Below are 26,753 nucleotides of genomic sequence, written 5' to 3' on the forward strand. Positions count from 1 at the left end.
ATGCTCAAATATACCTTTCCCAAAAAGCCAGAAGCTTTTTTGCTGGGCTTGATGGGAGAGGAAACAGCAAAGGCAGATCAAAGACTATTTATGTACGCCACAACTGCGGCGAGAACTTTATTAGCCCAAAAGTGGAAGTTACAGGAATTACCAATGATGGAGGAGTGACAGACTAAGATGATGGACTATACGGAACTGGCAAAAATGCAGAGTTTGAAACCAGGACGAACTAAAATTCCAAAGAGACTGATGTAAATTCATTGACTATATAAATAATAACTGTAGAAGTTTGAAGGCACTAGCAGGACTGAAATAAATCCTATGACGTGGACTTTATAAAATAAGATTAAACTGTGAGATATAGATTTGAAAAGGGAAAGCTTGTTGGCGGGATGGAGGGAAGTCATAAGCTCGGCAGAGCGGTAGGGAATGAGACTGGTAGGTGTATATTGGAAATTGTTGTTTATTCTTTAAAGTGAAAGTTTAATAAAAATTATATTAAAAAAAGTACTCAGAAGTCATGACTGAAAAATGCTTTTGTAAAAATACACTTTATTTTACAGGTCCACATGCTAAATTTTACACGTGTGCAATTTTTCCCATTTGATGAGAAGCGTGTGCATTTTGTCCCTGGGTATCATGAACCAGTCCTGCCAACCTAGCAGTTCGAAAGCACGTCAAAGTGCAAGTAGATAAATAGGTACTGCTCCGGCGGGAAGGTAAACGGCGTTTCTGTGCGCTGCACTGGTTCGCCAGAAGCGGCTCAGTCATGCTGGCCACATGACCCAGAAGCTGTACGCCGGCTCCCTCAGCCAATAAAGCGAGATGAGTGCCGCAACCCCAGAGTCGGTCACGACTGGACCTAATGGTCAGGGGTCCCTTTACCTTTTATCATGAACCAGAGTACATAAAATGTAATGCGACCATCTGCACTCAGGTGCAAATTGATTTCATTTTTCTCAGTGCTTTTACTCCTCAACAGGCTAATCTGAATGTGGGTGTTAGAATGATGGCATCTGTTCAGATCACTCATTGCCACTGTTCTCAGATCCTTTCATCCAGTTCTGTCATTTATTTCTACCTGAATTCTCTCCCGAAACAATGCATGTATTACAGAATCACAGAATTATAGAGTTGGAAGGGACCATGAGGGTCATCTAGTCCAACTCCCTGCAATGAAGGAATCCTTTTGCCCAACATGGGGCTCGAACCCACGGCCTTGAGGTTAAGAATCTCTTGCTCTACGAACTGAGCAGAGCAACCAGGCTATGGAGAAGTAAAGGATAAAGCTTTGCAGTAGAAGCTGTAGAATCCCCAGTGAGCAATAAGCCACTCTAAACTCTCCAGCCTTGGTCTTCTGTGGGCTATAGCCTAATGAGGAACAGCACAGAGCTTAAATGGGCGGGGATGCACCACAGCAGCTATTCCAGGTTCAGTGTTCACTTCCTTCACTCCCTCTGGTAGCCGGAAGGTAAATGCTCTCATGAGGCTGGTAAACAAAACAAAGAGTTCCACCTGTGCTATGTGCTTCCCCAAGCATGCACGGCTTCCTGCAGAAGTAATAAACAGGAGATAATAAGTATCACGTACCTGCATCACTCATTCTCCCAAGCGCCACATAATACTCCATAATTAAGAGTGCATGGTATACATTTGCATATGGTGCGCAACCAAAGCATCCGAAGAACCTATGCAGAAGGGAAGGGAGATGGTGCACATGTCCACACAATGAGATGGAAGTCAGGACCACTATACCTCAAGGACGCCTTCCCCATATGAACCAACCCAGGACCTGCGACCATCATCTGAGACTCTTCTTCATGTGCCTCTTCCGAAAGAGGTCCAGAGGGTGGCAACACAAGAACAAGCCTATTCTGTGGTGGCTCCCTGCTTGTGGAATGCTCTCCCCAGGGAGGCTTGCCTGATGCCTTCCTCACATATCTTTAGGTGCCGCACAAAAAATATTTCTCTATAACCAGGCCTTTGGCTGATTAAACATTCTATGGCCTTTTAAACAGGGGTGGGTGGGTGGGTATTGTTTTATCTGCAATTATGTTGTGCATTTTTGTGTTCTTATAATGTAAACCTCTCCGTGATCCTCAGATGAAGGGTGGTAAATAATGAGGAGGAGGAGAAGAAGTGTGCATATGGTTGACACTCAAGCTGCAATCCTGCACCTCTTTTTTGTGAGCAAGCCTAATTGATGTGGAAAGGGATAGCCTAATTTCTGTTGCCTACACTCTGGTATCCTCTAGGTTAGATTACTGAAACGCATTATACCTGGTGCTGCCTTTGGAGATAGTTCAGAAACTGCAGCTGATACAGAATTCAGAGGCCGGGTAGCTCACAGTGGCAAGACAATTTGAAGATATAGTACTAATTCTGGCCTGACTGCACTGGCTACCAATTCGTTTCTGGACCAAAGTCAAATTGCTGGTTTTGACCTAGAAAGCTGTACCACTAATACAGTGGTACCTCGGGTTACAGACGCTACAGGTTACAGACGCTTCAGGTTACAGACTCCACTAACCCAGAAATAGTACCTCGGGTTAAGAACTTTGCTTCAGGGTGAGAACAGGAATTGTGCGGCGGCAGCACAGAAGCAGCAGGAGGCCCCATTAGCTTCAGGTTAAGAACAGTTCCAGGTTAAGAACGGACCTCCAGAATGAATTAAGTTCTTAACCCGAGGTACCACTGTACCTCAAAAACTTCCTCTCCCCATATGAACTGACCTGAACCCTGGGATAGTCATCTGAAGCTCTATTCCATGTTTCCCCCTCCATGGGAGGTCCAGAAGAGGCAACACAAGAATGGGCCTTTTCGGTGGTGACTCCCCACTTGTGGAAATCGCTCCTCAGGGAGGCTCACCTGGCACCACCATTACATGTCTTCAAATGCCAGGCAAAAAGATGTATTTTCTGCTAGGTCTCTGGCTTTTATTTCCACCACGCTGGGGAAGCCTGTACTTAGAAGAGTGTTGCCAAGACTCCTCTGTCGAAATTGCTTGGCACGTAGCGTTGCCTGAACAAAGTTAAAAGCCTTGCATTTGATTCCTTCTTGGTTCCTTACTGGTCCTCTGCTAGCAGGTTCGAAAATTTAAAGGGTTACTTTCAAAAGCTTGTTATGGCTTTTCTGCATTTTCTTAGCTCCTCCTTCAAGATTTTGTCCTCAAAACAAACACTGCTGTTCAATATCGCAGGTCAAGTTTGCAGTTGTGCTTTTTAAAAGTCTGTGCATTTACCTGTCCCAAATGGGAGGAATTCATCTCTCACTATGAATTTCCCATCCTTATCTAGGAAGTGGTTAGGGTTGAACTGGCGAGGTGTCTCCCAAAGCTTGGGATCAAGATTAATAGAGCACAGATCAGGAATCACTAGAGTATTCTGCAAAGAAGAGAAAAGAGGGCTTAGCTAAATATCTTGGTCAAACAGGTATAGGTGGAGAACTCCTACATCAGGCTTCCTCAATCTTGGCCCCCCAGATGTTTTGGCCTACAACTCCCATGATCCCTAGCTAGCAGGACCAGTGGTCAGGGATGATGGGAATTGTAGTCTCAAAACATCTGGAGGGCTGAGGTTGAGGAAGCCTGTCCTATATCCAGGCCAGCAAATAGCCTATTAGGGCAAATGCTAGGACCTCTGGAGCAGTGCCATAGCATGGGTTGCCAGTGGCCGGGGCCACGTAAAGGCAGAGGGTGGGAGGGCTCATTCAACTGCCTAACAGCATCCACATCACCCAGGATATCACAGCCACAGAGAAAAGAAAATAAGAGGTGTTCCGTTGTCTGGAGAGGTCACTTCCTGGTTCGTATGGAGAAGCCATTTTCAATAGAGTCCAGCAATGAAAGCGCATGGCTGTATTGAAGCAGCACTGAGTGTTGAAATTTTGCACCCCTAACAATTTTTGCGTCCAGGACAACAGTCCCCGTGGCCTGCTCCCACGCTACAACACAGTTCCAGAAGACCCACCATAACCAATGACACGAGCCCTCTAGGTCCCCTTTTATTTATTTTGGCCAGGCACCGAAAGGAGAGCTGGGCTCAAACAACTGGATTTGCCATTGCAGGGTTGTTTTAACTTCCTCACAGTCCAGTCAGTGTTGTTGGAAATGACAGCCACCTGCCTCACAGCCGGGTTCACCAGTGTGGCTTTCATTAAAAAATTTAAATTTAATTAAAATTATTTCCCCTCCACAATGAAATGTACATGTTCTAACACACACATATATAAAAGTTCTGCGATAATGTGGTTAGAGGTGTTGAAATAATTAAATAACAATATAATAAAATATTAAATAATAACATTATTATTAATTGCCCTGTGGGACGCCCTCCCATCAGATGTCAAGGAAATAAACAAGCATTTGACATTTAGAAGGCATCTGAAGGCAGCCCTGTATCGGGAAAAAATTAATGTGTGATGTTTTATGGTGTGCTTAATTTTTTGTTGGGAGCTGCCCGGAGAGGCTGGGGCTACTCAGTCAGATGGGCAGGTTATAAATAATAAAAATGTTAGTATTAATTACCAGGTATTCACTTCCAATGGACGCCCTGTATTTGGCTGTGTTAAAGATCAGGATAGATAAATGGTCACAAGTTTATTAACAGCTACCTGTATAACAATTTGTCGCAACAAGGACCCTGAGAGTGGCTGATCAAAACCTTTGAAATAGCAAATACGATAAAACTGACGGATTTCTTCAGAGTAAGAGAAGGAAGCCAACGTCATAATTGTTCCACAGAACAAAGAAATATATTCTTAATGTTGCAATAAAATCCAAATCAATATTTATACTCCTAGGAATGCTGTAAGTCAAGCAAATTATTATTAGCAGTTTTTTTTTTTTTTAATTATTATTATTATTATTATTATTATTATTATTATTATTATTATTATTATTATTCCCCAGCCACTCTGGGCGGCTACCAACAGAGGACTAAAAACAGAATAAAACTTAAAACATTAAAAGCTCCCCTAAACAGGGCTGTCTTCAGATGTCTTCTAAAAGTCAGATAGTTGTTTATTTCCTTGACACCTGATGGGAGGGTGTTCCACAGGGTGGGTGCCACCACCGAGAAGGCCCTCTGCCTGGCTCCCTGTAACCTCACTTCTCACAGAGAGGGAACCGCCAGAAGGCCCTTGGAGGAGGACCTCAGTGTCTGCGCTGAATGATGGGGGTGGAGACGCTCCTTGAGGTCTACTGGACCGAGGCCGTTTAGGGCTTTAAAGGTCAGCACCAACACTTTGAATTGTGCTCAGAAACGTGCTGGGAGCCAATGTAGGTCCTTTAAGGATATATATATTTAACATTTTCTGTCTGCTCACAAAAGGGCTCTTGCACTAGTGAATGGGAGAGTTTCAATGCCACTCAACAGAGGAATCCAACGCAACAATTGCACTAGCCAAAACGTGTTGCCAAACAATCGCTCAACCTGGGAAAGAGGAGGGTGGTGGTAGAAGTTTCTCTGTACCTTTTCAATGAAGTTGCCAAGCACATTCATATCGTCTACACAAACTCTGGGTGCCCCAAATAGTATGACGTTGCTGAAGCGCTGCGTCTCCTTAATCACAGCACTGGTATAGGGCAATCGCTTCCGATCCTCATAGCAGACCAATTTGGAGGGACTGAGAGCACTTCCGAGCTCCTTCTGGACTTGCTCTGAGGGCGGGGGGAAAGGTATTTCAATTCATAGGTGGGCAGAGGGAAGGTTGTATTTGGGAAACACTCTTGTCTCAAGTGTCACCAGAGTGCCAGCCACTAAACAGCTGTGAAAGAGAACCCCTTGGCCCCTCCATGGCCCCTTGGCCCTTTATTGCACATTGACGATGATTTGTTCTCACATTGCTATTGGGGCGGTCACACATGATCATGCTTTCTATTATGTTTATGCCTGCAAATGTTTTGGGTTGGCCATGCTGCTTCATTTCCAATCAGTGCATATCCTCTAACTTCTTCCTGAAATCCCATTTCTTTCTATATGAAAGACATGCTTTTCTGTCCTCCTTTTGTTGAGCTGTAACCCTTCCAGACAGCCACAATACAATAGCATTATTGGGGAAGCATCAGAGAACAAACTGAAGCAGAATCAATCAACCATGCTCTCAAATAATATACAGGGCTTCCCTCAATTACAACCCCAGAATTTTGTTTTAACATCAGGGCCTGCTTAATGTCATTTGGCAACCTAGCTCAGTACTGTCCACACTGACAGGGAACAGCTGTCCAGGGCTTCAGGGATAGCTCAGCTGGTACAGCATAAGACTCTTAATCTCAGGGTTGTGGGTTCAAGTCCCACACTGGGAACAAGATTCCTGCATTGCAGGGAGTTGGACTAGACCCTTGCGGTCCCTTCCAACTCTGCAATTCTGATTCTAGACATTCCCAGCCCTAGATAGAAGTGACAAGGACTGAACCTGGGACCTTCCTCATGCAAAGCAGAGGTTCTGGCACTAAGCTACAGCCTTCGCCCCTCCCAAGCCGTTCTGTACATAAAGATAGAATAAGCATCCTTCTCTTGCGCCATACAACCCGCTCTCACCTTGAATATCGGGATGGGCCACCATATAAAGCAGAGCCCAGGAGAGAGTGGCAACGAGAGTGTCTGTGCCTCCAGCAAACAGGTCAAAGATAACCTGTACCAGGTTGTCTTCATCAAACGTAGTTGTGGAGTCAATTTTCTCCTGCGGATTAGAAGCATGACATTTCAACCCAAGGTACTCAAAGCTTGGCTGTGTCTCACTTGCAACCACTGTGTTGCCTTTGCCCTGTGTGCAGTTCTTGAGACTAATTTTTACCTCCTTTGTTGGCTCCATGGAAGCTTTGCCTCACTTCCTAGCTTGCAAGAACACTTGGGGTTTTGTGATTTGGTGGCAGCAGCCAAGATGGTGAGGCTGCACCATGAAGCCCCCTGCCTGCCACTGACCTAGGTCGGGGCACCAGTGGGAACACTAGATTCACTCTGTCGCTGGGCCTGTGTACCCCCAACCTCACCTGTGTCCTGCCCCATCCAGGTAAACAGCAGCAATTTCGGTGTCAGATCCACAGCCCTGCCCCACTGTGCCAGCCATTCTTGTGATTTGGGAGCCGGTTAAGGCAAGGATGAGAAACAAGGCCTAGGGCCACCTTACCTTGTAGACAACTTAGTGGGGACCACATGCCAGTGGTGGGTGGGGCTGGAATGAAAATGAGTGTGGCCTGGTAAATGAATGGGTATGTTGATAATGGGACTGTGCGGCTGCAGACAGCAAACAAAAGAATCGCATGACTGTATGCGCCACCTGCGTCAAAAATACCTCTGCACACAGAAAAGCAGCATGTCAAGGGAGAAGCCAGACTAAGAACTTTCTCCCTGACAGGCTAGCTTTCTGCAGGTAGAGGATGTTGTTGTTGTTACTACTACTACTACTACTACTCCTACAAAATGGTACAAAAACAAATCAACATAGTAAGCCATCAGTTGTAAACAAAACAAGTAACAGCCAGTTCATATCCAAAACATCTAATCTTCAGAAAGAATGGACCATTTAAATAATCCATTTATCACTAATACTGAACTGTCAGGGAGTAGTGCATCACTCCCACTTCTGATCCTTAATGCCTTAATTGACTTCTATCCAAAACAGTACCATATTATTCAATATACAGTGGTACCTCGGGTTAAGTACTTAATTCATTCCAGAGGTCCGTCCTTAACCTGAAACTGTTCTTAACCTGAAGCACCACTTTAGTTAATGGGGCCTCCCACTGCCGCCATGCCGCCGGAGCCCAATTTCTGTTCTCATCCTGAAGAAAAGTTCTTAACCTGAAGCACTATTTCTGGGTTAGCGGAGTCTGTAACCTGAAGCGTATGTAACCTGAGGTACCACTGTGCTTAACAATGTGGACTGGAATGGATGCTGGTGCTGACAGACAGGACCAATCCTTGCTTTTCTGTAAACTGCTTAGAGATTTGTATTGTGTTAATTTGGTTTGGCTTATTTAAATGCTGCTTTACCACACTGCAAGTCAAAACAAAAAAAATTCCTTCCAGTAGCACCTTAAAGACCAACTAAGTTAGTTCTTGGTATGAGCTTTCGTGTGCATGCACACTTCTTCAGATACACTGAAACAGAAGTCACCAGACCCTTCTATATAGTGAGAAGGTGGGGAGGGGTATTACTCAGAAGGGTGGTGGGAATGGGTGATTGGCAGATAGCTGTGATGAGCCTGTTGACGACTCTTAACGACTGCAATAGGTCTTACAGGAAAAAGCAAGGGGTGAGAAGGTGAAAAATGGCTTTGTCATGTATAATGAGATAAGAATCCAATGTCTTTGTTCAGACCAGGTCTCTCCATGGTTTTAAGTTTGGTAATAAGTTACACGGCTACCTATCTGTAACTCCCACACTGCAAGTGTTATTTATCCGTGGCAGAGGCTTATTCGCCCAGCTGGAAAAGCTTGTCGGAACAAAAATGCCTTCAATTATTTCCAGTAGGTGCGGATAACGGCTGCCTGTTGGATCTTGATAGGAATGCAGTTCCACAGAACTAGGGCAACCATGCTAAAAGCTCCAAGTTGCTATGGAGAGGGCCTCGGATCTCTTCGCAACCTTTAGGAAATACTCTCCGATAGACTGCAGTAACCTACTGGCTATATACAAGATAAGGCAGCCTCTCAAGTAACCTAGTCCTGAACTGTATAGGGCTCTAATAGTTCAGTACTACATACCTACCAACTTTTCTCCAATGAAAATAGGAACACTCTATTCATCATCATCATCATCATCATACCCTGCCCATCTGACTGGATTGCGCCAGCCAATCTGGGCAGCTTCCAACATATATAAATAAAATATTAAAGACTAAAAATGTTCCCTATACAGGGCTGCCTTCAGATGTCTTCTAAAGGTTGTATAGTTACTTATCTCCTTAGCCGGGGGCGTTGCATAACTGCATACCTTCCAACATTTCTCTGATGAAACTAGGGACATCCTAAGGAAAAGTGGGACATTCCTGGATCAGATCAAAAACCGGGATGGCTTCTGTAAATCCAGGACTGTCCCTGGAAAATAGGGATACTTGGAGGGTCTGGTAGGAGCACCTTTAACAAGATATTTTCACCGTAACAGGAAATAAACAGGCTATGCTCCATTAGGGAAAGAAAGTCTTGTGTGAAACTGTGGCGTTTGCCCCTAGGATGCGTCAAGGAAAGAGTTAAAAATGGGTGTGATGTGATTGGCCAGTGAGAATGCGAGGGGGGAGTAAAAGATAAAGTGGGAGGTTTTGAAAAGACAGTTGAGGTCTGGGAGTTGGGAGTTTGAGGCTTGGGTGTTGGAGAAGGAAGAGGGTGGAATAGGCAGTGGGTTGGTCGAGTTGTATTGTGAGAGAGTGAGAGGAATTGTTAGGGAGTTAGACAGATAGTTGGGAATAATTCAGTTTGAAGTTGTAGGAACTAAGATTTAAGAAACTGACAAGAGAAAAATAAACCAAAATCATACGCTTATTCCTGCACTTAAAAATAAACTTGATTATTTGTTTATGTTAACAACTGTCTGGACTCCGTGTGTCCCCATGAGAAGCGGGGTGGTGGCAGCGAAAAAAGCAACCGCAGTGGTGGCACAGGGTCAATAGACCGTGAAACGTCCGGGGACCCTGTGTGATCGCCACACCAGCCAGACCTGTTGGGCTTTATTGTAGCTCATAAGAACAGCATGAACGTCACACTGCAGCCTATCCCTCCCTTCAGGGCTGTGTCATAACAAGTGATTGGTTGAGGTGGTGGCACAGGGTCAATAGACCGTGAAACGTCGGGGGGCCCTGTGTGATCGCCACAGAGACACAATTTCTTGTTGCAAAGCCACAGCTTCCCAGCCATTTGTGGGCGGCTTTTGTCTCAGTGGTTCATGAGCTGTGCCAAATTCAGGCACTCCAGCAGAAACTTACCTTGTCTATCTGAGCCAAATAGAGGTGAGTGTAGTCCTTTTGCTCCTGGGAAACCCCACCTTTCTGGCAATTTTCTACCTCCTTCCTGATAAAAGAACGCATGAATTCACAGGAGGAGAAAACCTTTTTGTGAGGCCCGGGAATGTGCCGCATCAGTGAAGGGAAAGCATTGTATAGCTGCAGGAAATAAAAAAAGAAAATGTGTGAGTGTTGCTTTGGCAGTGTAATCCCTGATCCCGCTGTTTGGACTCTTGTAATTAAGGAAGAGACCTGGATTCAGGGAAGTCAAGGGACAGGCTTGGGAGCAGACAGAAAGCTCAGGAATGGCGGTTCAGGAGCGAGGCAAAAAGTTCAGAACTGGAAGATATTGCATATATCAGTATTTCCAGGGCTTTTTTTTCCAGCCAGAACTCACCAGAACTCAGTTCTAGCACCTTTCAGGTTGGTCCCATTGCCATTCTAAGAGAACAAGGGAGGCATTCATGGTGAGTTCTGGCACCTCTTTTTCTAGAAAAATAGTACTGAATATTGTGCAGTTTGAAGCGACTCGATGCATAAAAACTGACTCCTTTGGGAATGAAGCATTGTTCAGACTCATTAGATTGTTCAAAACTTTACTTGAAGAACTTTCTTCAGAAGCTGAATAAAAACCGATACATCCAAATAAAAAGGTAAAAGTACCCCTGACCATTAGGTCCAGTCGTGAATGACTCTGGGGTTGTGTGCTCTTCTCGCTCTATAGGCCGAGGGAGCCGGCTTCCGGCTGTGGCCAGCACGACTAAGCTGTTTCTGGCAAACCAGAGCAGCACACGGAAACACCATTTACCTTCCCGATGGAGCAGTACCTATTTATCTACTTGCACTTTGACGTGCTTTCAAACTGCTAGGTGGGCAGGAGCTGGGACCGAACAACAGGAGCTCACCCTGTCGCGGGGATTTGAACCGTCGACCTTCTGATTGGCAAGCCCTAGGCTCTGTGGTTTAGACCACAGCGCCACCCGTGTCCCTACAGTGCCAGTAAACGATACATCCAAATAATTCCATACAATATCTTGTGCCAGTCCAGCACAGGCTCAGCATCTTAGAAATAAAATGAACTTATAACCAGGGCTGACAAACATAGCTCTCTCTAACACACAGGCTCCATTAGCCTGCTTTCCAGCTCCTTAGGCTATGCAGCTCCTGAAGAGGCATCTTACTTTTACAGAGCCTGAGAACAAAGACTCGGCCACCACCCTTCCAAGAAGGCAAATTTGCAATTCAGTACCTCTCATGTGATCTAAAGTTAAAACACCATGTCAGAGCTACCAGAAAACAATAACAATAGTTAATTAGCAACCTATCTAGGCAGCTCAGAGAGCTCTTCTTGCTTAGGAGACTCCAGAAGGATTTTCCAATCTTAAACCTTTCAGCAATGCGCAGGCAATCTCATTTCAGTGTCAATTAAACAACTGTACGTAACAGAAGGAAGAAATGGAGGCTATACAAGGAAGACGTTGGGAACACCTCTGTGGAGAGGGAATCCCACAGCTCAGGGGCTGCCACAGAGAATGCCCACCTCCCCAAATGACTGATATGACTAGAGCCAGTAAATAGGTCACTTGGGAGAACATAAGGGCATCAGAAGAGTCAGGTCAATGGCCCATCTAGTCCAGCAACCTGTTCTCAGTGTGTTCAATGGGATGCCTACAGGAAGCCCCCAAACTGGGACTGAGCAGCCACCTTATTTTGGGGGTTGTAACCTGTTTTAAGCTGTTTTTAATGTTTCGTTTTAATGTTGTGACCTGCCCTGGGACATTAGGATAAATTGTGGGTAATCATCATCATCATACAGCAGCTCTTAGGGAAGAGCCGTAGCTTAACGGCAGAATGCACCATTTGCATGGAGAATGGGGCAAGTCCCTTCTCCATCACTTCCACTGAAAAAGGACCTCAGTGAGGAGGGATGAGGAAAACCTGACTTGGCTCTGACTCAACATTGGACATGTTTGTGTGCAGATACAGCGTTGCCCTCCTCGGAGCTGGGAGAGCAAGAAGGAACAGGGGATAATTCATTACTCACTATCTCTCCAGCGGTGCCCCTAAATTTTGTAACAGTGCTGATGTGTTCAGTCAGCTCATGTAAGGCCTTCTCTTCCACGGGAACAGGATGTCCAAATGCCAGAGAACAAATCACTTTGGAGACTGAATGCATGATGGGCAGCGAAGGGTCCAGAGGCCGTCCTGCAGACAGAAAAAACAGCCAAGACAATCTCATCAGCATTCATTCTACTGGCCTAGGGCTTTGGAGCAGGGGTCAGCAAGGCTTACTGGGCATGGGCCGGATCACTCCCGCAGAGATCCTCCGTGGATCAGACCGGCACAACACGGCGCCAGAAATTGCATCTGCGCATGTCTGTGGCACCAGAAATCACTTCTGCACATACCCAGATGCCAGAAACCGCACCTGCACAGAAGTGATTTTCAGCGTCTGGGCATGTGCAGAAGCGATTTCTGGCACCGCAGACATGCGCAGATGCAGTTTTTTGGTGTCTGGGCATGCGCAGAAGCGATTTCTGGTGCTGCGGAAGAGAGTCCCCGCACCACACTGCGCCAGTTTAGAGTAGTGCACAGAGACTCGCCGAGCGGGTGGTTCAGGGGTGGCTCGTGGACTGGTTAAATGGCCTCTGTGGACCACTTCTGGCCCATGGGCTTAGGTTGCCAACCCCTGCTTTAGAGACATTGGGAGAGAACCACAGATCTACCCCACTCTGAATGTTTCAGAGTATTGTGGCCTCAGAACCAGACATTTCAGGTGCCTCCAGTCCAGTCTGTCACTATTTAGCAAAAAGGATTCAAGGGTTTACTAGAGATTCTGGTTTATGTGGTTAAACTGAATTAAAATACTCTGTTGACCTATTTCAATAAACCCCACTTTTTATATTAAAAAAAAAGAAGAAGACAACTTTTTTACAATTAGAAAAATACACTGAAAAGTGGGGGGTGAACAAATGATTAACAGAAAGTGTATAAACACCCCGCAGGCAAATCAGGATGAATGATCACATAACTGACCTGCAAAAAAATCAGAATGAACACTCATTAACAACTGGCCATATTTTTATGATTGTAAGTTGTTTTTAATTGTTTATAATAGTTTTTTTTAATGTTGCAACCCACCTTGGGACCTTAGGATGAGAACGGCAGGCCATAAATAAATACCTAATGGGAAGGAGAAGGAGAAGGGGGAAGGGGGAAGAGGAAGAGGAGGAGGAGGAGGAGGAGGAGGAGGAGGAGGAGGAGGCGGAGGAAGAAGAAGAACTGTATAGTTTGAAGGGAATGCAGGAATATTTTGCCCAACATGAGGCTGAGACCCACCACCCTGAAATTAAGAATCTCATGCTCTACCATCTTTTTTTAAAAAAAATATTAATCTTTATTGGTTTAAAATCAACACATACACACAAAGAACATTTAGGGGAAAAGCAAAGAAGAAAACAAAAATAAAACAAAGAAATAGCAAAATTATGCAAAATTTGCTTTTTAAAGGTTAGAAAGGAAAGGCACGATTCCACATGCAGCTTTCACGTTGCATAGTTCCTGTCCATTTGTGGCTGTCTTTGAATACAACTGAACTGACCATCCTGCGGACGCTTTCCACTTGTAGCTCTCCTGTGCTGCACTTCACGTCCAGCAGTCTTGATAGATTTCAGCTGAGCTGTGACTTTAAATGCTTGCAAACCTCCCTGAGCGGAGCATGGGGCGGGGGCAGGGCCTTGCAAAGGAAAAGCCGGTTCGAAAGGTGCAGGTCAGAAGGAAAGCAAATTAAAAGGAAGATCGAAAGAGCATGAAATGGGTGGCAAGTGGAGGGGCAGAGTTGAAAGCGGCAAAAGGAGGCAGGCAAAAGCCTACGGCACCCGGTATTCCCAGGCGGTCTCCCATCCAAGTACTAACCAGGCCTGACCCTGCTTAGCTTCCAAGATCAGACGAGATTGGGCGTGTTCAGGGTAGTATGGCCGTAGACGCTGTACCAGCCTCCGAACCCAGCCTTTAAGCAAGAGCGCAGGGAAAGTCCCTCCCCTTCTTCCTGCAGAACAAATCTTCAGGCAACAGCCACAATTCGCAGCATTCAACAGCAGTTAGCCCTTCTCTTTCATCACAAGCACACTCTTGCATTGAAAAAGTATACAATACATCTTTTACAAACAAGCAAAGATTTGTAACACTGCTTCACCAATACACAAAAATATTTCAACTTGATATGGGTCCTTGTTTCCTCAATTCCTTGCCTCTGATATTCCAACAAATTTGAGCTGAACCAAATCTTGTTTGTATTCTTTTTACCTTATTTCGATTTGAGAGTTATTCGAAGCATTCTAAAGCTTTTATATGGGGAGACGGTTCTTTTAGATATTGTCTATACATCTCCCACTCCTCTTTAAACTTTTGGGTCGATCGATCTCTATTTTTCCCCATCATATATGCTAATTCCATGTATTCTAACAGTTTTACTTGCCACTCCTCTTTCGATGGAATTTGATCTCCCTTCTACCCCTTGGCAACCAGCATCCATGCTGCCGTTGCAGCATATAAAAAGATTATTCTTTTCTTTCTTGGGATGTCTGGTGCCATTATACCTACGAGGAAGGCTTCTGATCTTTTGTTAAGTATTATCTTGAATAATTTTTAAAATTTATTGTTGTGACGTGGGGTTTGTGATTTCAGCTCTCTTGACATAATATGCTGGAGACAGTTCTCTAGTAACACTTCTTTATTAAAGCAAACAAGACTCAGACTTGAGGAGGGGAGAGCTACATTTATAGGGACAGGGAACAAGCTAGAAAGGATACATTTTGGAGGGAACAATATCAGGCAATCACAGTCCTGCCTTTTGGAGGAAACCAATAAGACAGAGGATCCAAATACAGCAGCTTAAATGAACCAATAGTAGCTGTACCCTCTGGAACCAAAAGGCAGTTACTTTACCCTAATGCAATACAGACAATAATAATACAGATATAAAATCCTTTGACTCAATACACAACACCCCTCCCCCCCTAGTGAGCACAGCAGACGTAATCTCTCAGGTACTGTGGGGTCCTACAACTTCTACTTGATCTCCTGACAACAGGTGTTGCCGGTTCTGGATTGGGTGTCACCTGTGGTAGGGGGGCTGCTATAGGGGTTTCGTCAGGAACAGATGGAGTCCCAGACATCTCAGGGTCCTCTACCTGTACCTCGTCATCCTGAGGACCAGCAGACCCTGGTTCATTTGCTGAAGCCCCTGGTGACTGCACCTCTGAGCCATTTTCACCCTGGTCTTGCAGCTCTGCGTCGTTAGCCAGGGATGAATTATCAGACTCCTCTCTGCTGAGCGCCTGGCGCCTCAGCTGATCTATATGTCTCTTCCAAACTTGCCCATTTTCCAAGGTCACATAATAGGACACAGGTCCACTAGCCCGGGTGACCACACCAGCCACCCACCGCGAACCTCGTGAATAGTTCCTCACGCAGACCAGATCTTCAGGGGCGAGATACCTTGTTGTGTCAGTCTCAGTCTGGGGGGGTTGCTCTTGCATTACGGTTTGGCATTTTATCCGGGTGGACATAATCCATCACCGTTACCAGTCTTCTACCCAAGAGCAGCTCAGCTGGCGACTTGCCCGTTGCAGTACACGGCGTCGCATGCTGCAAAAATAACATTCGCGCGATGCGAGCTGACCAGTCACCCTCCATTAAGCGCGCAATGGATTCTTTGGCTGTTCTTACCATGCACTCCGCCTGCCCATTGGAGGATGGGTGAAAGGGCACGGATGTGACCCCTCTTATGAAGTTATCAGCCAAGAATGCCCTGAATTCTTGGGATACAAAAGCTGCCCCATTATCTGATACAATGGTCTCAGGTAACCCATGGGTTGCAAACAGCTGCCTCAACACCTTGATTACGGCAGCTGATGCCATGCTAGGGACCATCGCCACTTCTAACCATTTGGAATATGCATCGACGATAACCAAAAAGACCTTCCCCTGGAATGGCCCAGCAAAATCTAAGTGCAGCCGGCTCCAGGGAGATCTGGACTGCTCCCACCAGTGAACTGGTGCTCTGGCCACTTCTGGCCACACCTCTTGGCATGCCTTGCATGTTCGTACCCATTGTTCTATGTTCTGGTCCATTCCAGGCCACCACACATAACATCGGGCTAGCGAATTCATCCTGACCATTCCCGGGTGTCCCATGTGAAGTGTCTCAAGAACCCTGTTTCTCAGTGGTGCTGGGATGATCACCCTATCTCCCCACAGGAGACAACCCTTATGCATGGACAACTCGTGCTGCCTTGTCGCATAAGGCCTGAATCTGTCTTCATGCGGACCACCTGGCCACCCCCTCCCCACCCAAGTGAGCACACGGGAGAGAACAGCATCTTTCCTCGTTTTCTCAGCTATATCAGTAGCCGTTACAGGAGCCCCCGGAAGTGTTTCCAGCATCATTATGTGCTCCGCTGGAGCAGGATCCTCATTGCTCCCGCCAGGAAGGGGCAATTGACTCAGCGCATCAGCGTGGCACAACCGCTTCCCCGGCACATGGGTCAAGGTGTACTGGAACCCGTTCAGGAATATAGACCAATGCAACATTCTGGGGGAGAGAATTTGTGGCGTTTGTTTGTTCGGGTTGAACAACCCTAACAGTGGTTTGTGGTCCGTTTCAATGGAGAAATGGCGACCGTACACATAATCATGGAACTTTTTGATTCCTGCCACAATTGCAAGTGCCTCTTTGTCAATTTGAGCATAGTTGCGCTCCGTGGCCGACAACGTACGGGAATAGAAAGAGATGGGCTTTTCCGACCCATCCGGTTCCCTATGACTCAGCACCGCCCCCAGACCGTATTGAGAGGCATCACATGCCAGGACCAGCGGCTTCGACTCATCATAATGAGCAAGGACGCTCCTGCTACTCAGCATTCCTCGCAAGGAGTCAAAAGCCTTCTGCTGCTCCTGCCCCCATCGCCACACATTCTTTTTCTGCAACAGTCTATGTAATGGTTCAGCTACCAAAGCTTTCTGGGGTAAGAACGAATGATAAAAGTTAATAAGTCCCAGGAATGACTGCAACTCCGTCTTGTTCTGTGGTCGTGGTGCCTCGATGATGGCCTTAACCTTAGCATCTGTGGGGTGGATGCCTGATGCATCAATTTTAAACTCCAAGAAATCCACAGTTGGCACCCCAAAACTGCATTTTTCCTTTTTTTAGTTGCAATCCCACCTCCTTGAACTTGAGCAACACTGCACGGACACGCGCAACCAGTTCCTGTGGGTCTTTTCCAGCAATCAAAAGGTCATCAAAAAATGGCAAGACCCCCGGCAGACCTCTTAACAGGCATTCCATGAGCCCTTGAAAAATCCCTGGGGCCACACAAACTCCAAATTGTAATCTGTTAACTCTGAACGCCCCTTTATGTGTGACAATAGTCTGTGCTTCCGCTGATTGTGGGGTTACTGGCAGCTGTTGGTAAGCTTGTGCTAGGTCAATTTTGGCGAACACCTTGCCCCCAGCCAGTTTAGCCAACAGATGTGATACGACTGGAATGGGATATGAGTTTCCCCTGAGTGCCTTATTGATACAGTGGTGCCCCGCAAGACGAATGCCTCGCTAAACGAAAAACCCGCAAGACGAAAGGGTTTTCCGATTTTTTAGCGGCTTCGCAAGATGAATTTCCCTATGGGCTTGCTTCGCAAGACGAAAGCCCATAGGGAAATCTCCGGGGACAGCGGGGAAGCGCAGCGCGCCTTCTCCTCTGTTCCTGGACCTGTCCTAAGGCTTGCGGTGGGAGGTCCGGGAACAGAGGACAAGGCGCGAAGGGCTTCTCCTCTGTTCCCGGGGCTTGCGGTGGGAGGAGGGTTTTTCCTCCCCACCACCAACATTCAGAACAGCATTCTGAATGTTGGCGGTGGGGAGGAAAGCCCTCCTCCCACCGCAAGCCTTCAGGACAGGTCCGGGAACAGAGGGGAAGGTGCGCAGCGCTTCTCCTCTGTTCCCGGGGCTTGCGGTGGGAGGAAGGTTTTTCCTCCCCACCGCCAACATTCAGAACAGCATTCTGAATGTTGGCGGTGGGGAGGAAAGCCCTCCTCCCACCGCAAGCCTTCAGGACAGGTCCGGGAACAGAGGGGAAGGTGCGCAGCGCTTCTCCTCTGTTCCCGGGGCTTGCGGTGGGAGGAAGGTTTTTCCTCCCCACCGCCAACATTCAGAACAGCATTCTGAATGTTGGCGGTGGGGAGGAAAGTCCTCCTCCCCCCAGCCTTCAGAAGAGTTCCCGCCTAGGCTGCGGATAGCAGCCTGCTGCCCCGCGCGAGGGGCGCTCTTAAGCAGAGCGCCCCTCGCGCGGGGCAGACATTCGCCGCTTGGGGAGCCCTGCAGGGGAAGTCTTGCAGGGCTCCCCAAGCTGCGAATGTCTGCCCCTTGCGCGGGGCAGCAGGCTGCTATCCGCAGCTTGGAGAGCCCTCTGGACCTCTTCTGAAGGCGGGTGGGGGGCAAAAGTCTTTGTCCCCCCTGCCTGCCTTCCCGGGGGATTTCCCGGGAAGGGGGGGGAAGCAAAGACTTTCACCCCCCCCCCCCGTCGGCCTTCAGAAGAGGTCGGGGGACAGACTGTCCCCAAACCTGGTCTGAAGGCGGTTTCCATAGGAACGCATTGATTGATTTTCAATGCATTCCTATGGGAAACCGTGCTTCGCAAGACGAAAAACTCGCAAGACGAAAAGACTTGCGGAACGAATTAATTTCGTCTTGCGAGGCACCACTGTAGTACATTTGTAATCAGCACAGATCCTGACTTCCTCATTTGCTTTAAGGGGCGTGACGATTGGAGTCTCCCACTTAGTGGAGTCCACGGGTGAGAGAACTCCCTGCTTGACCAATTTATCCAGCTCTGCTTCGATCTTGGGTTGCAGTGCAAATGGCACTCGCCTTGGTTTGAGTCGGATTGGGGCCACCCCAGGGTCCAATTCGAAGTCAGCTGGGGGCCCTTTATAACAACCCAGTTTTCCATTAAAGAGACCAGCAAATTCTTTGCATAATGCCTCACTCATCTCAGGGCAGGTTTGGATTGAATTAAGCCCTGATATACTCAGTCCCAGGGCGGGGAACCAGTCAGTGCCCAGGAGACTGGGGCGACTGCCCTTCGCAATCACCAGTTTGAGTACCGCCTGTTTGTCCCGGAACTGTACTCTCACGGCACACATTCCCATGACATGGATGCGGCCCGCTGAGTATGACTGCAAAGTTGCCAGGAAGGGCTCCAGAGGGGGCAACTTACCCCTGGGGAAGAATGTCCTCGCGGGCTGGTCCGACACGATAGTGAATCCAGATCCGGAGTCCACCTCCATGTCGCACAGCTGACCCTCAATCTTCACCTTGACGTGTGCCTTGCCTTGCGCTGGAAACTGCACGACCCTACCGTTGATCTCCGTTACATAGTGGCAGTCCTGTAGAACGTGGGTTGCTGTGGGCGGTCTGCGATGCTCCAGTCTAGGTGCTCCTGTCGCTCCCAACGCCGCCGATCTACAGACCCTGGCGATGTGACCTGTCTTCCCGCACGTCCGGCACATAGCATCCCGGAAACGACAACTCTTCCGCTCATGGTTTCCACCACAACCAGGGCACCTGCCTCGGTGATCTTTGTGCACTGTGCAGGCCTGACGCACTGACTCGACCCCACGGACTGGGCTCTGGCTCGAAGTAGCCTCTAGCTCGTCCATGGCGTGCGCAACTTCTATCTGTGGCTTAGGGGCCCTGCGACTGGCATCAAGCTCCTCTCTTTCATAATTCTCCGTGGCGGTGGCCTCCTTCAAGGCTGAAGCAAGGGTAACCTCTTCTTTAGCCACGATGCGTCTTCTGGCTTTCTTGCTGCTCAGACCACCGATAAAACGATCCAGGAGAGTCTCTTCCAGATCTTGGAAGTCGCAGTGCTGAGCGAGCTTCCGCAGTTCAGCTAGAAATGCAGATACAGACTCCCCAGCACGCTGATGCCTCTTATGAAACTCCATCCGCCGGGCCATCTTGGTCTCAGTAGGCGCCAAATGGCTTGTTAGGCAGGCAAGAATATCTTTGAGAGATGTCTCACTTAGCTTCGCTGGAGCAAGCAATGCCTTGGCCAGCGTGAAGATCTCAGGCCCACAGTAGCTCAGGAATGTGGCCCTTCTTTTGCTGGCATCGGTGATCCCTTGAGCCACCGCGAAGAACTCGAAGCGTTCGACGTAGTCTTCCCACGTGTGGGGCTCTGATGGCTGGAAGGGCTCCAATACCCTTGGACTCTCCATTGTCCTGTGGGCAGGGTCGTCTTCTCAGCTGGCCAGTGAGTCTTGTTTTAGCTTCAATCTGGACTCTGAGGCAGGGCTGCGTTAACCGCTCCTCAGCATTCCGGATCCCACCTTCGTCGCCAGTTGTTGTGACGTGGGGTTTGTGATTTCAGCTCTCTTGACATAATATGCTGGAGACAGTTCTCTAGTAACACTTCTTTATTAAAGCAAACAAGACTCAGACTTGAGGAGGGGAGAGCTACATTTATAGGGACAGGGAACAAGCTAGAAAGGATACATTTTGGAGGGAACAATATCAGGCAATCACAGTCCTGCCTTTTGGAGGAAACCAATAAGACAGAGGATCCAAATACAGCAGCTTAAATGAACCAATAGTAGCTGTACCCTCTGGAACCAAAAGGCAGTTACTTTACCCTAATGCAAATACAGACAATAATAATACAGATATAAAATCCTTTGACTCAATACACAACATTTATTATATATGAGGTCCCACCTTCCCTCTAATTCTCTGCCCCCGCACTTCCAGCATAAATTCAAGTTGGTTCTATATGTTTTTGATAGTTTACTGTGGTTGATTTACCAACTGATCTATCTCAATAGGGCTAATCACCATGTGAGCTTTGGGCAACCAAATTAGGATACAGTCATACCTCGGGTTACAGACATTTCAGGTTGAGTTTCTTCGGGTTATGGACTGCCGAAACCTGGAAGTACTAGAACAGGTTACTTCCGGGTTTCAGCAGTCGCATATGCGCAGAAGCGCTAAATCATGCTTTGCACATGTGCAGACGTGCCAAACAGTAACATGCATGCACAGGCACACCACTGCAGGTTGCAAATGTGCATCCCACACGGACCATGTTTGCAACCTTAGCGTCCATTGTACTCAGTAACAGGCGATCCAGAGCAGCACACGGAAACGCAGTTTACCTTCCCACCAGAGCGGTACCTATTTATCTACTTGCACTTTGACGCGCTTTTGAACTGCTAGCTTGGTAGGAGCAGGGACCAAGCAACAGGAGCTCACCCAGTCGTGGGGATTCGAACTGCCAACTTTCTGATTGGCAAGCCCTAGGCTCTGTGGTTTAGACCACAGCGCCATCCGCATCCCATTGAAGGGCTACCTCATCCCAATTAAAGATAAAGAGCCAAAAGAAAGGAGAGCTGGGGTCCTGAAATTACTCATCAGATACATCTGAACAGCAGACTAAGTAGGCATCCTGGCCACCTGGTCATAGTCTTCTCCCAATGTGTTGAGATGAGTGGTGTTTCAATTATAGACATTATTTATTGATTTGCATTTGCATATCCATTATTATATGCAGATTTTATGCAAATTGGTGTTCTTCTTTCCCTTTCTTTTTTTTTGGCAATGCATACCGCTGTGTTCCGTTTGCATGACGCCTGACTCTCTTCTAATTCCTGGGTTCATGGATCTAGCAAGGCATAAATTTTAACCCTTGTGGATTCCATGGTTGTACTAGTCAGGCAAGTTTCTTTGACCCTTAATCTCAAGGTCATGTGTTCATGCCCCACGTTGGGCAAAAGATTCCTGCATTGCAGGGGGTTGATCTAGATGACACTTGTGGCCCCTTCCAATGCTACAGTTTTATGATTCTATGGTGGCCACAGTTGCCACCTAAGTACCATCATTCATATAGCAAAAGAACTTGCTCTGGAGTTCCAGTTGGCCGTGCGATTAATGGCGGATGAGATCTCTTTCATCTAAAAGAGCCCTTGTGCTTTGAAGATAGGGGTGACCGCAAGAGCATTGCGGAGCCCCGAAAAAACCTCAGATCAAGCGTTCTGAGGACCTTGTGTTCCCGCGGGTATCCCTTGTGACTCCCCTGCTCCCCAGTAAGCTCTAATAAGAGCCCCAAGAGCGAGCGGGGTTGGAGACGCGGGTACTGTGGAATCTACTCGCTTTCTTCATTGCGCGAAGCTCCAAAGTCCGGCAATCGTGAGCAACCAATTTCTTCAACCAAATTATAAGAGATTGGACAATTGTGAGTAAAAAAGGCTTTAAATTTGGACAATTAATTGGGCTGGAAGGGATTTAAATTACAGAAGTCAATCCCTTTCCACTGAAGTAAAAGTGAAAGGAGTTGTTGCTGACAATTTTAAAAGACTGTTTAAAACTTCCAAGGAAACTTTCTAAACCCCTCTTTCTGCAGGGTGAAGGGGGGAGAATTTGACTGAATTGAGAGACCCTGCATAAGATAGACAGATTGTGTGTGAGCTGAGAGAGAAGCAGGCAGAAGCCATATTGAGAGAGCCATGCTTGATTACTGCTGGAATCGGAGGTTTTGCTAAATATGATTAGAAGGGACCAGTTGGTTAAAGGTATACAGGTCGGAGCCAAACAGTACAGTACAGGTCGGAGCATTTGCAGATGACTTAGTATTGACGTTACAGGAGCCAGAATCTAGTACTAAAAGGGTTTTGGAACTAATTCAAGAGTTTGGTCAAGTGGCAGGATTCAAATTGAACAAGTTAAAAACTAAGGTTTTAGAGAAAAACTTAACATCGATTGAAAGAGAGAGGTTTCAGAATGAAACAGGTTTGACTGTGGTTAAGAAAGTGAAATACCTGGGGATTAACATGACAGCTAAAAATGGGAACTTATTTAAAGATAATTATGAAAAATGTTGGACGGAAGTGAAAAAAGATTTAGAAATTTGGTCAAATTTGAAGTTTTCCTTGTTGGGTCGAATTGCAGCTATAAAGATGAATGTATTGCCTAGAATGTTGTTTTTGTTTCAAACATTGCAAATTGTGGACAAGATGGACTGTTTCAAGAAGTGGCAGAAAGATATTTCTAGATATGTCTGGTAGGGCAAGAAGCCCAGAATAAAATTTAAGATATTAACTGATGCAAAGGAAAGGGGTGGATTTGCCCTGCCAGACAAATCTAGAAATATCTTTACTATGAATCAGCAACATTCTGCTGGTTGAAAGACTGGCTGCTTCTTGAGAACACAGACATTTTGGATTTAGAAGGTTTTAATAATGTTTTTGGGTGGCATGCATATTTGTGGTACGACAAGGTTAAAGCACATAAAGCATTTAAAAAACATATTGTCAGGAAAGCATTGTTTAATGTTTGGATAAGATATAAAGATCTATTGGAAAATAAAACCCCAAGGTGGTTGTCCCCAATGGAAGCGAAAGCTCAGAAAAAGCTCAATATGGAGGCCAAATGGCCGAAATATTGGGAAATTTTGGAACAAGAAGGAGATAGGTTGAAACTGCAGAGTTTTGAGAAATTAAAAAACAAAGTGCGAGATTGGCGTCCAGATAATGGAGGCATATAATTTGGACAAGAAAGTTGGCTTCCAGGTGGAAAAATCAAAATTAGAAACAGAGCTGTTAGAACCTAAAACTAAGATTTTGTCAAAGATGTATAACTTGCTGTTGAAATGGAATACTCAGGATGAAACGGTGAAATCGGCTATGATTAAATGGGCACAAGATGTTGGACACAATATTATGTTTGCTGACTGGGAACAGTTATGGACCACAGGTATGAAGTTTATGGCATGTAATGCCTTAAGAGAGAATATTATGAAAATGATTTACAGGTGGTACATGACACCAGTCAAGCTTGCAAAAATTTATCATTTGCCCGATAATAAATGTTGGAAATGCAAAGAAAATGAAGGCACATTCTTTCACCTTTGGTGGACGTGCCCAAGGATCAAGGCTTTCTGGGAAATGATTTATAATGAAATGAAAAAGGTGTTTAAATATACCTTCCTGAAGAAACCAGAGGCCTTTCTCCTGGGCATGGTCGGCCAATTGGTGTCAAAGAAGGATAGAACTTTCTTTATGTATGCTACAACAGCAGCAAGAATACTCATTGCAAAGTACTGGAAGACACAGGATTTACCCACTCTGGAAGAATGGCAGACGAAGGTGATGGACTATATGGGATTGGCAGAAATGACTGGCAGAATCCTAGACCAGGGAGAAGAGTCGGCGGAAGAAGATTGGAAGAAATTTAAAGACTATCTACAGAAATATTGCAAAATTAAGGAATGTTAGAATGATGTCGGATAGAAATTAAGTGGTTTCCAGCTGTAATGCTTTAAGAGAATATGGGGAAAAAAGGTCTCCGGATTCCCTCATTCCAAGGAAACCGAACCCTGGGTAAGCGTCTGGAACCCCTGGAATCTCTCACCAATAGGCGATTTGGGGTGGCCTGCAACAGTACCCCAGATGAGCATCTGGCTGCCCTATAGAGGCCTGTGGTCTGATGAAGCAGGACTCATCATATATTTATATATCTCAGGATTAAAATTGTAAAGCAGAGTTCGGGTCTTCTGCTATGAGCCTGGAAGACAGTTACCTGCTTGGAAGCATCTATTTCACTTTAAGGACAGATCTGAGGATGTGTTCAAGCTTCATTGATGGGTTGGAATGAAGTGCCAGGAATCACCATTTCTGCTGAGCAAAATTCTTGCAGCTGTTGCATTATAATAGGTAGGCTAGCTAGCCAGCAGCTGCAGATCAACAAGTACAAAGACCTAATTTTTCAGCCATCGCTTACGTACCTTTTTCCCATGCAAAGGCCTCCACGAGTTGAGCAGCTTCCTCTTCTATTTGATGCTCCAGAGACATCTTTATTTGCCCCATCTTCTGCAGGGTAGATCGTGCAAAATGCCTCTGCTGCTTCCAGGTTTTGCCATTGGAGAACATAATACCTGCAATGTTTTTTAAAAAAAACAATCCAGTGTCGGGTGGTTCTTGGTTAGGTGGACCACAACTAGAGGCGAATGAATCAATACAGTTGTACCTTGGAAGTCGAACAGAATCTGTTCCAGAAATCTGTTCAACTTCCGAAACATTTGACTTTCAAAGCACGGCTTCTGATTGACTGCTGTGGTGTCGGCAGTGGGGAGAGCGATCCCCTGTGTGTTGCGGCAGTGGCGATGCGATTCCCCGCGCACTGCGTCAGCGGCGGGGTGGGCGATCTGCTGTGCACTGTGTCAGCAGCACCAGCCACTGCGCACGGGGGGGGCAAGCCCCCTGCGGTGTGCCTTTTTGTCACCCCCCTCAGGGATGGCACCTGGAGAGCACTGCCTCCACCTCCCCCCCCCCTTCCTACGCCCCTGCCTCCAACACACAGCAGCCCAGGTGCCCTGCAAGCCCAGCGCCACTCGCAGGAGCAGCACAGAGGCTGGCGCACAGCCAATGCACCCCCCTCAGCTACCCTCAGTTGAAGGGCACCTGAGAAGGTTGCAATCGCTTCGGCGGAGTGTGCTCCACCACTGGTAAGAGTTTCTAAATTATTTGATGGCTTGCTAAAGCCGCACAGCCTAGGCTTGGAGCAACCACCCCAGACATCCTTCCTGGTAGGGTTCACATGGTGGAAAGAGAAAACAAAGAGATTGGTAACCTTTCCTCCTACCTAGCTCAGCCTGGCAGGACAGCTTACTCTATGGTCTTAACCCCTTAAAGCATTAATTAGAGCTAAGCATGTTGGTTATATGAAGCTGGATATATCCCACACTTTCCATGCTGGCTGAGGAAAAGAAAGGAAAAGACCCCTCCCCACATTCCAAATAAAAATGGCTGACTGCGACAACTTACCCTTTTCATTGCCCAGAATTTTAAAAACAGGGAACACTGGTTGTCCAGACAATGCTTCTGGGTTGTCCGTTAGACTATCATCAACAGCCTCAAACCCAGACAATACAATCACAGGAGTATGTCCTATCCATAACGTGAAAATGTTTCCATAACTGTTTGCAAGCTGTAAGTGGAGTCAAAACAAACAAAACAAATGTTATGCTCAGGGCCAAGCTAGTTGATATGCAGATTGTATAACAGCATACAATGTATTTATTATTATTATTATTTATTAAATTTACTACTACTACTATATTGCAGTTGGATCAGGACCACAGTGTATGGGGAGGGAGGTCTTTGGTTCTGGGGAAAATTCCTACTTCCCCTCCACTCCCATGGAAAAGCTGTAATGGCTCCTGGGATTGGTGGAGTGGAGACTCTTGTGGAATTGTTAGGCGAAATTTTGATGCCTGAAGCATGTGTTTGTGACCGGAATGTTTGTTCTGCTGATGCCCTGTGGGGCCAAGGAGAAGAATTTGATGTGATTCCGTTATCAGGACAAGAACACCTAGTGTTTCTGTTGACAAAAGTCTGGCCCATTAGCTAAAGGTAAAGGGATCCCTGACTATTAGGTCCAGTCCTGACCGACTCTGGGGTTGCGGCGCTCATCTCGCTTTATTGGCTGAGGGAGCTGGCGTACAACTTCCGGGTCATGTGGCCAGCATGACTAAGCCACTTCTGGTGAACCAGAGCAGTGCATGGAAACCCCATTTACCTTCCCACCAGAGTGATACCTATTTATCTACTTGCAATTGACATGCTTTTGAACTGCTAGGTTGGCAGGAGCAGGGACCGAGCAACGGGAGCTCACGGGATTCGAACCGCCAACCTTCTGATCGTCAAGTCCTAGGCTCTGTGGTTTAACCCACAGCGCCACCCCCGTCCCTGTCCCAACAAAATAGAA

The 26,753-nt window shown here is 46.7% G+C and overlaps 1 protein-coding gene across 4 annotated transcripts in view; it reads right to left on the reverse strand.

Moving 5' to 3' along the window:
- Positions 1-447: 447 nt before the first annotated feature.
- LOC310844923 (cytochrome P450 2J5-like) overlaps positions 448-26,753 on the reverse strand; it is a 39,988-nt gene continuing 13,682 nt past the window's right edge. For 3 of the 4 annotated variants that reach the window (XM_083739674.1, XM_083739676.1, XM_083739675.1), the window contains 8 exons: positions 25,811-25,973; positions 24,772-24,921; positions 11,985-12,145; positions 9,923-10,099; positions 6,540-6,681; positions 5,472-5,659; positions 3,242-3,383; positions 448-1,550 (listed from right to left, as the gene is read on the reverse strand). In XM_083739674.1, the coding sequence (XP_083595800.1) occupies positions 1,372-1,550; positions 3,242-3,383; positions 5,472-5,659; positions 6,540-6,681; positions 9,923-10,099; positions 11,985-12,145; positions 24,772-24,921; positions 25,811-25,973 (1,302 nt within the window). In that variant the 3' untranslated portion in view covers positions 448-1,371. The remainder of the gene's footprint in view (positions 1,551-3,241; positions 3,384-5,471; positions 5,660-6,539; positions 6,682-9,922; positions 10,100-11,984; positions 12,146-24,771; positions 24,922-25,810; positions 25,974-26,753) is intronic. The other variant, XM_083739677.1, reaches the window with a different exon arrangement.

This window comes from Podarcis gaigeae (assembly GCF_964106915.1).
Source record: "Podarcis gaigeae genome assembly, chromosome: 5".
Lineage (NCBI taxonomy): Eukaryota > Metazoa > Chordata > Lepidosauria > Squamata > Lacertidae > Podarcis > Podarcis gaigeae.